General features: G+C 26.9%; 3 protein-coding genes across 3 annotated transcripts; all 3 read right to left on the reverse strand.

Moving 5' to 3' along the window:
• Positions 1-682: 682 nt before the first annotated feature.
• Bm9759 (LD45826p, putative) lies at positions 683-3782 on the reverse strand (the record flags this gene model as incomplete). The annotated part of the gene is made up of 6 exons (XM_043079395.1): positions 683-881; positions 1117-1241; positions 1461-1686; positions 2063-2253; positions 2735-2845; positions 3558-3782. The coding sequence occupies 6 exons, from the start codon at positions 3780-3782 to the stop codon at positions 683-685; spliced, it is 1077 nt and encodes a 358-aa protein (XP_042935329.1).
• A 1008-nt stretch (positions 3783-4790) lies between these two features.
• On the reverse strand, positions 4791-8197 carry Bm4956 (Uncharacterized protein; the record flags this gene model as incomplete). Its single annotated transcript, XM_043079396.1, has 8 exons — positions 4791-4947; positions 5350-5506; positions 6050-6280; positions 6687-6760; positions 6862-7022; positions 7407-7554; positions 7866-7965; positions 8077-8197. 8 exons carry the CDS (start codon positions 8195-8197, stop codon positions 4791-4793), a joined length of 1149 nt encoding a protein of 382 aa, XP_042935330.1.
• A 932-nt stretch (positions 8198-9129) lies between these two features.
• Bm16919 (Uncharacterized protein) lies at positions 9130-9952 on the reverse strand (the record flags this gene model as incomplete). Its single annotated transcript, XM_043079397.1, has 2 exons — positions 9130-9142; positions 9864-9952. 2 exons carry the CDS (start codon positions 9950-9952, stop codon positions 9130-9132), a joined length of 102 nt encoding a protein of 33 aa, XP_042935331.1.
• Positions 9953-10792: the final 840 nt, after the last annotated feature.

A 10792-nucleotide genomic window follows, 5' to 3' on the forward strand; every position in this document is an offset into this window, starting at 1 on the left:
TGCAAAAGTTTTTCTCATTTCAGCTTTTACCAATTACTACTTTTTAAGTATCACCTAGAAAAATTCTTTCTAATAACCGATTATTTAAATTAACATTAGAATTTCAAGAACAATTAGAGAAATACATACATACGCATTGGCATTTCATCATGTGACTTTAATTTTTTTACGAAAAAAAAAAAATTTATAATCAAAGATTAGAAAATTTATTTACTTCCACTTACATTTAAGGAAAACTAACATTCTAATAATGCATGGGACGCATTTATTTTACGAAACAATGGTGAAGGCAAAAATGATCGATGATTGCTGCTAGAACATTGAAAAATATAAAAATATTACCTTGAAACTATCACAACAGTTTTTGTCATTTTTGAACGAATTAAATATGAAAATTCAGGTTGATATAAGTAAAGAAAAGAAGATATATCAAAGCTAACAGTTCATAAAAAAAAAAAATAAATAAATAAATGAAGAGAAAAAGCAGTTTTTTTTTCTCTCTACAGCTACTAATTAAAGCAAATTTGAAAGTATATCACGAAAAAATAGAAATAATAATTATGAAATGATTTAAATCGGAATATATCAAAAATTTTCCAATATTAAACTATGCGAAGAAAATTCATAACATTGGTGAACTTTTCTTTTTTTTTTTTTTTTCAAAATGATATCTACAAATCTTTTACTCTTTCCCTATTTTCGGATTATGATCATCTGGAAATGACACTTTTCCTTCAACAAATTTGCTAATATCTTTGAATGATGCCTTCTGTGAGCCACGTTTAGCTGGTTTTGGCATTAAAGGACCGGGACGCCAACCAATAAATGAAACAATCTGAAAAGTTGCTGGACATGGCGCATCATCACGAGAAAACATTGACCTAAAATACGGATAAACATTTATACATGGTGATTTATACAAAAATAAACATTCTAGAAGCTTTTTTTCACGTTTATACGTAATCAAACTACATTTATACAACAACCTCACCTATAAATAACATAATCAGCTATAAGCTATAAGAATATCTCTTCTAACATACAAAAATAAACATTCTAGAAGCTTTTTTTTCACGTTTATACCTAATCAAACTACGTTTATGCAACAACCTTTACCTATAAATAGTATCAGCAGCTATAAGAATATCTTTTCTAATATGTGCTGATCGATTTCGCAGTGCATTCGATTCACCCATACCTTGTAAATCATAGAGTAAAGCAAAAATATTCGGATAACCAACCTGAAAAAAAAAAAAAATGAAAAAAAAAAATGAAAAAATTTCGATAGAAAATAGAGGAAAAAAAAAAAAAAAAAGACAGAAATTAATGTGGAAATCAAAGAATTTGGTAAATCATAGCAATATTAACAATTTCTCAGCTTAAAATTATATTATTTTTAATGCCATCAAAATCAATGATTAGTTATTAATTTCAAAATAAAAGATAAATATTACTATTACCGTCAGCTCATCCGTATCCAATGTAATCATTCCAAAACCAGCCTGACTCATTAACGATCCCACATCATCTGCTCTAACAAACGGTGAAATATGCAAACCAATGCCGCCCAATCTCTCCATTTCAGCTAACTGTAAGGCTATTCGAAGTTCATACAATGTTTCATTAGCTAGCATAGCACCAATAAGTGGACAATCAGGACGAAGGATCGATAAACAACGCGAAAACCTGAATTTTTTTCTAGAAAAATAACTCAGATCAAGTTTAACTGCATTAATATTAAAATCAAACTTCTAAAACACAACGCAAAAATAAAATCTGGCGTAAAAATACGACAAAACAAAACAAAACAAATACAAAAGAGCATTAAGACATCATATTAATCATAATCTAACCATCTTTAACTATTATTTTTTAAAAAAAGAAAAATACTTCAATTCGAAAAAACTAATCACGAGTAAACTATGTGGAATAAAAACAAAAAAAAAAAAAAAAAAATCAATAAATGAATAAGAGACATTATGGAATGATACTGATTATTAGCACCGATATGCAATAATAATGCTTTTCTTTCGTCATTTCAAAAGAATAAACAAATAGAAACCATTTCTCTAGGTCGTTAATCCAATGGGCACTAAGGCTGGATACCACCAAATCAGCTGACTTTTCCCGGAAAGGTGCCATTGATTCATCTGCAATGACACTCAAAACAGGTACTTCAGGATCAGCTGCACCTCTACTTCGTCTTATCAGTCCTGCGCTCATATCACATTGAATAATAACACCCACATTTTCCTATGAAATCATAAACATTTTAACTATTTATTATCCATATGTTGTTATACTTTCATGCAATATCAACACTCTTCCATGTAAACAATTCTATCTTATCAAATTTTTTGCGAATTATTTTCATAATGAATTACCTATATTGAAAGAATATATTATAATCATAAAATAAACTATATGGTAGACTTTCTCTTGGAAACATAACTGTATGCTAAAGAAAGATATTTATAGATCGTTTTCAAAAAGCTTGTGATACCTTTACTCAAATGATCCGAATAAATTTACTCATTATTTAATTTTTCACTATTTATAGATTATCTGTCATTATTTTTAGATCATAATATAAAATCAACTGAGCTATTGAATAACTTAAATATTTATTATTTAAAGTGAAAATTATGAAGCACTGGATTGAATCACACACTATTATCGATTAGCAAAAATAAACAATATACAATTTACTGAATTTAAGAAGAAAAGAAAGAACCTTAATCAAATTCGTCGCAATATGGCCACTACCACATCCGATATCAATGCAAATATCGTTGAATTTGGTTAAATCGAATACCTTATCAGCTACACGATAAGCTATTTCATCCTAAAATTAATTTATTACAAATGCTTCTAATGACTTCAAAAATTTCATACATGAATTAGGAAAATGTTCTGGATTTAACATACCATTATCCAATTAAGGATTGGAAAACCAAGAACAAAAAATTTCCCTATCACTGATAAAATCAACCAGAACAAATATGTTACTACTAGTTACAAAAGGTTAATTATTTCTTTTTTTTTTAAAAAAAAAAAAAAAAATTGCCAATATCGAAACTTTTTTCTTGAATCAATAAACATTTGAATTGTTACATCTTTCTTTTTATCGTTCACACTAACATAAAAACAAAACAACGTATTATAGTCTCCTACAAATATTATTTCATTCCATTTTAAAACAACAACAAATATAACAATATAAATTCATAGCAATTACTCAAAATCATGAAAAATGCATACTAACATTAAAAAAATACTAGCATCATGTAATAATGCTTATTATTATATTTCATCACTTGAATTCGCATATTTCCATATATGATTAAATAGTTCAATATCAGATATCAATTTTAATTAACAAAAATTTTAAAAGAGATGTCAAATGAATAAGTTTAAAAAATGATAAATGAATTTCAAATAAAGCCAAAAAGCAAATGGAAAAACAAAAAAAACAAAAAAAGAAAGGAAATAAACATTTACATAGGATTTTCTTTCCTTTTCTGAAATATAAGAATAAATATTAAATAACAACTTACTTTAACATACTGGCAAACATCATAATCATCCAATTGAGCAGCTCTATTGCGTTGAATTCTCTTCGTTTCACGATCAAAAATTATTGTACCTTCCGAAACAGTACATAAGAAATGTTTTCCAATTAAATTTTTTTTAAAGAATATCTGATCGAATTTTCTTGAATTTATCGATAAATTATGAAACAAAGACAGAATTGTGCGAGAACAAGAAGGCAAAGATGTCATCCTGAAATTAACCAATTTTCTGAATCATTCAATGTAAATTTTTAAAGGCAAAATGACAAGAAGAATATGCCCATATGAGTTTGATATAATAATCAAAATTAATTTTTCAAACTGAAATCACTGAGGGGAAAAAAAAAAACACTTATAAACGGTTGACTTTCATCTATCTTCAAGGTAAATAAGTTATAAGGTGTAATATTCGAGACAGTAGAAGCCATTGAAATGATCATATTCAAACTATAGTCGATATTTTTTGAACAAATTCACTTAAATTGTCATACATGTTTGTCATATAATTTATATAGAATGTCCTTGCACAAAAGAAACTAAAAAAAAAAAAAAAAAAAAAAAAAGATTTTTCTCTTTTGTCACAGATAAACATAAATGGTTACATGAATGCATGGTTGATCATTCAGCTGATCATTCAACTTTGTTAATTCAGAAATACGAATGAATAATAAAAAAAAAGAACCAAAGGTTTACTCCATTTGATGCCTGCAAATTTATATGGTAAAAATTATACGAAAAATAGAAAAGAAATAACAATTCTATGAATCAAAGCTATATAGAAACATAGTAACTTATCTCTATGACATTGCAGAAATATTATTACTAATTAAATTAAGCAATTCATTTAATTACTTCAACTTTGCATTTTATTTTTCACAATTTATCATCCTAAACGAATAAAAATAAAAAAATAGGAATTTGTAGTTGTTATTGGATCTTCATTAATTCATATAAGCTCTACAAGTTGAACAACATAAATTGATGCAAATTTCTGACATCCATTCTGAAAGGAACACAATTTCCATAAAAATCCAAAACTCCCCACCAACTTTCTGTCATTATTTCGATTTTTTTTTCCAAAATTTTCTCAAAAAAAAAAAAAAAGCTAATTGAGCAGCTTTAAAATTACTGGGACGAACCTGAATAGATATTAATATAACATAAACAATTTCCTGCCAGGAAAGAAGACTTCAAATTAGATGAAGCAAAAACAAAGATTTATGTAATTTTATGTATTTTCAGATTACTATCATTATAATAATCATGTATCAATATGCAAAATATAGCAATGTGAAAGCAATGAAGCATTGCTGAACTGATAACTGTCGAAGGATAGGTATTCCAGCATAACTCAATTCCAACAAGAATACAGCATCTAAAAATCCGTAAGTTTTTTTTTTTTTTTTTTATATTTTCGTTGTTGTTTATGCTTCAAAACAAGTAAACAATCTTGTCAGTAAATGGGATACACCAAATATAAGTGTGCAATACCAGTTTCGTTCATTATTTTGAGGAAAACTAGTGATACCAAAAATTATTTGATAAAATATAAAGTTTGGTTAAAGAAAATACCTTAAAATTATTGACAATGGTGATACAGCATCAACTGATCTGTAAATATGAGATATTTACAAATAATTAAAAAATTTTACACTTTGATATATTTTGTTCATTCCAAGAAAAAAGTGCTTCGAGTATTTCTGCAAACAATAAAGTCTGTAATATTATATCATATATTCAAAGAATAACAGACGGAATAAAAAATAAAAAAAATTACTTTTGCATGGATGTTATTCTGTCCTTGAAAAACCAATCACTATGGAACGGTAAACCAGCAAACAACAAATAGGGTAATGTATAAAAGTACCAACTGTAAAATTGATAATGCAATGACCGAGCAACGCATATACCAATTAAATTTGCTGTGAACAAAGCTATAAGCATTTCTGAAAATTAAAATTATTTCAAAAAAAAAAAAAATTACTCATAAAGTTGTGGTTATGCGATATGCAATAAAAGAAAAATAGAAATTGATTTAACTTTAAAAGTTGCAATCATTCAATATGTAACAAATACCAAACTTGATGAAGGAATTTTTTTTTCAATAAATTTATATTTTCTAGAGATAAAGTAGAATGAAGTAAAGAGAATACCATTAGTACTCAATAACAATTTACCATACTTCACCATTGATAACATATGCATATATCCACCATATCGCCTGAAATTATTTAATTTCAAAATCTTATAACTTAAAGTGATATTTTTGTAAACATTTCAAATCAGTTTATAATCACAGCCAGATAAAAGCAGTTATTTCATCTGCTCATATATCAAGTTTTTTTAGTCACAACTGTCCTGAGAAAACTCACTGTTTGATATTTCTAAACATTTCAAATCATTTTATAATCATATCTAGATAAGTAATCGAATGTTCAAGAAACATTATCAATATCCCGATAAAATTAACGCTTAACTTGATAGAAACCAAAGCTGAATGAAAAAAAAAAAGTACCTAAACCATAAGTATCCAGCAAAGAAAAGCAAAATAATATGAGTGGCTAGTAAGAATATGTGAAACCGATGATCCAAAAATATTTCCTCTGATAAAAAACGCCAATTCACTGTCCATTTGAAGAGAAAAACTCTGCCCAAATCGAAAGATCTTTGCAAGTACGAGAATGGATCATGCAATAGGAACGGAAGTGCTAAGACAATCTATAAAATTAGCATAATATAAGAAAATAAAAATAAATGAGGAAAAAAAATCCAATAAGAAATTTTTAGGATAGCAAAATTGCTATAATTGACAAAGTTATCATATGATATAAGCATACTTAATTTACTTAATTTTGAAATTAACAACACTACTTAATTTTTTTAATTTAAGTAGCATTTGTAGCTAATCATAGTGAACGATTTTCGATATGAAAACAGTAAATTAATTAGGAATATTCCTTAATTTTAAACATAACGCCACTGTTTACAAATGAAAGCCAACAATTCCTTTATTCCTTCATATGAAAATAAAAAAAAATGTATGTCACTCTCACGTTAACTTGTTTACCTGAATCGTAGCGCATAATACAATTGTTTTGAACGTATTCCAGTAACCAGTATTCAAAAGAAGAATGAACAAAAGTGCTGGAGAAAACAATAATGTATTCATTTTCACTGATACAGCCAAACTGAAAATATTACTAATCATTTGAATATAGTAATTTGTATAAAAATTTTTGTAGGTTTTTAGACCTTCAAAATTAAATTAATTCATAGTAAAAAAAAGAACCTATAAAATATGGAGCCAATTTGAAAATAATGACTAATCCATAAATTAACAGCCAAATAAAAGAGCAACATTGCAACTGGATCATTGAATAATCGAAGAAGATAGATGGAATGAATTCGATATGATATACAACACAGTATAATTAGTACAAATGGAGGCAACTGGAAACAAAGAATTGATTTTACTCAAACAATGCTGAATTCATTTATTTATTTTAGAAAAAAGAAATGAGAATTGAAAATCTTTATCGTAACAAAATGCAATAATATATGTCGATGCTATGTTATTCTACGATTAGACTAAGTATAAAACATTTTTCAAAAAGTAATTTAAATGCATACTGGAACTAAGTCATACTGACATAAGCATCACATATATTAGTACATTTTTTTTTTTCTTCGCTATTCTGACTTCACTTCAATAAACGGCTATCAATGAAACAGTTCAAATCGTTTAATCTAGATTATAGTGAGTTATATGGTAAAAAAAAGATTTAAAAACAAATTTTTTCTCAAATAGTAATAAGAAATTCTTTTAAAACTTACTCTATGGCTCATATAATATATACGAAAAACTAATAATAAGCTTGTCAAATACAGAAATCCGAAAATATATTGAGCCGTACGGATATCATGTCCATGATTGGTGATATGAGAAAGGATTAAATAAAACCAAATATGACCAGCTGGATACCTGAAAATTATTTGCTCAGGTTTATTTAATAATTTAAACGATACATTTTTCTTAAAGAAATCTTTAGATGCAAACATTTGTCTCAAATTATCAGTTGTTAGTTCATTATTATTGGTGGATTAGTTTATTGCCTCACAACCTATCAAACCAATTCATTTACAGTCCAAGCAACCATATACCAGTTTTGCTAAATTTTTCAAGCTACTTCACAATTTTTAAGCTATCATTCTAATCCTTCATGAATTGCATTAAAAAAAAGAGCAAAATTGCTTAATGAAAAAGAAATTTAGATAAAGCAGAAACAAACTAACACGATAGGACCGGTATCACCTTCAATTTTTGTGTAATTACGAATTCCTTGTTCATAGCAACTCACCTGTTGCATGTAAGTAGTCCAATCTATTTCGGTATCTGTAAATGTTGCTTTTGTATTTAAAAAAAAATGAAAAAATAAGAGAAGCAAGCAATCGAATCATTTTACCTGACAAAAAATCTTAGACAGCATGAAAAGAAACAACTTACATGGTACTTTTCGGATGACTAACGTGCATAAAACAGCATCAAATATCCATAAAAATACAGCAAATAATTTGAAATTTATTGGATTGATATGAAATAAAAATGTAATCAGTGAAGATATCATCTGAAATAGAGAATAATTTATATTACCACGTACTAATATAATAAATTATCAAATGGAGGAATACCAAAAGATGGGATACCAGAGTTATATCACAGTGGTGTTGAAAAGTCCACGTATCCACGAAAAATGAAATATTAAAAGTCATACTTTAGCATAAAGTACCGCCATTAAATACAACCTTACCAACACTATTAACTGGCAATAGCTGTATTATGTATATCTTAAATAATTACTAATTCGTGATTATTTCACTATCAAATCCATAATAATTGTAACCTTTGACATCTCCATTAGCCTTGAAGTATATAATATAGGTATGCTGTCCGGTATAAAGTCGCACTACTCTTAAAACTTCAGCTATTTGGCAAACTTTCTGTAATTTGTTTGCTACTTCATTCCCTTTTATATTTCACCAGCAAATCACATTAACGAAAGAAAATTTCTTCAGTAAAATGGTAACAATTTCTGCGAAACATCTTATAAAATTCGAACTATTTATAATTTTTTCGGTGTAATCATATAAAATACAAAAACAATTTCAGGAAAAATTTACAACAAATGTAAACTCTCGAAAGATACTTTTGCTAAATTTCCGAAACTTGCATGTCAAAGGATAGGATATGATATATACAGCGTGCGAATTGTGCAAAAAATTCTCTTCAATGACTTAATTCCCTCTACAGAAACAGAATGAAATAAAACTTTTGAATTAAGCACTTAGAAACAACCAAAAAAAAAATACATCCGACAAATCGGGATAAATATCACAGAAATTCATCAATTTCGGAATGTTCTCTCACATTGATCTTTACTGCTTCACCATCCATTTACATGAACTTTTGTTTACGAATCTTTAGTTTCATGATTAACCGATCAATTCGTCCCTAACATAATTCTTCGTTTTGACTTTAATCTTCAACATTGTTCATCGTTCATGCTGCCTGCCTGCAATAATGCATTAAATTTCGAATTATCGATCAATAATATTTCACTAGAAAAGGAAAAGGGTAGAAATATATATATTATTCACTTCGAATATGTTTTACTATATCACTTATAAAAGAACCCATAGAAATAGAATGAAAAGTGTTCAATTAGGGACATTTCAGATGCGAACACTTTAGAGTATTCATTCGTACGATACGAAAAAAAAAAAAAAACAGAACTAACAAACAAACAGAATTAATCCAAAAGTTTGCTGAAAATTCTATGGATTGTCACTGTCATCTTCTAAGTGATAAAATACGAAATATGACAACTTGCAAAACAAATTAAATCAAACCTACTTTTATTTACTCTAAATTATGCAAAAATTATGAACGAATCATTCACTGCTATAATTATCATAATGAAAATAAGTTAATAGACTTTGTAAATAAATTATATCAAACATTTCATAAATAAACAAATGTTAACAAATAAACATTAAAGTGGTAAGAACTTATATGCATTGTAATAGCTTACCATATACACCAATAAAACCTATTAACAATATATAATAAGAATCTGTATCATTAACTTCAAAAAGTAAGTCCTAAAATTACTCAGCCGTTAACACTCATGACACCTATCTTGAAAGAATAATGAGTATATAGATATTTAATAAATATTGACGGTTGTAGATAATAATTTACATCAGGTAATGAAAGATATAAATGCAACCGACCTTAACAAGAATGAATGATAAATTTGAAAATCTGAATCGATGGTAGCAAAAATTAGCCATAAAGAAATTATACAATTATTCCCTTTCATACCATATTTGCGATTTTTTGTATTTTGTGTCAACTATCTAAAAGATGATCAATTCAAGAATTTTTTTTCCAAACAGCAATTACAATGAACAACTAATTAGAATGTAATAATCATATTAAACGATATTCTCATCGTTTGTATTTTTATATAATTCAACGAAAATTGATGAAATAAAAATGATAATAAAGATAAGCAAAGAAACTGAAAAAGAAAAAAGAAACCAGTTATACAATTAATTAAGCATTACATGTTTAATTTTATTCAATTTTCAGCTTTAACTTACTTTGGCTTATTCCATTTGCTAATTTGCATAACTAATCCCCTTCCCTTTCTCCTTCCTTTACTTAGCTTTTATTACAGCAACAACTTGAGATGCTAAAGTTGCATTGAAGGCTCATACATTCAATTTTTGATTTGATGAGAATCTCTCATATTATTATGTGTTATTTAATCTATTACTCTCAATCTCTGCTTATCAACCAGAATACTCTTTTTTCATATTCCTCTTCTCTTGCGCATAATAAATTGACATACTATCTTCTAATCTTATCTTTTTATTGTTTTCTATCATTTTCTTTCGTATTATTTTCTAAAAATGTTAAATTTCTTCACGTTAACACGTAACGTTTTCAATTTTTTTTCCAAATAAGAATTTCAAATTTGTATTTAAAAAAAAGAACAAAAAAATTTGAAGTTTTTATCATAAAAAATTTCTTAAAATGCAAGGACAATTCGAAATTCCATTTTATTTTATAGTGAAATTAAAATTTTAGCAATAATTTCAAATCAGCAAATACTTACTTTACTGATATTCGAAACTTTAAATTTATTAATAGATTA

Source organism: Brugia malayi, assembly GCF_000002995.4.
Source record: "Brugia malayi strain FR3 genome assembly, contig: Bm_v4_Chr2_contig_001, whole genome shotgun sequence".
Taxonomy (NCBI): Eukaryota; Metazoa; Nematoda; class Chromadorea; order Rhabditida; family Onchocercidae; genus Brugia; species Brugia malayi.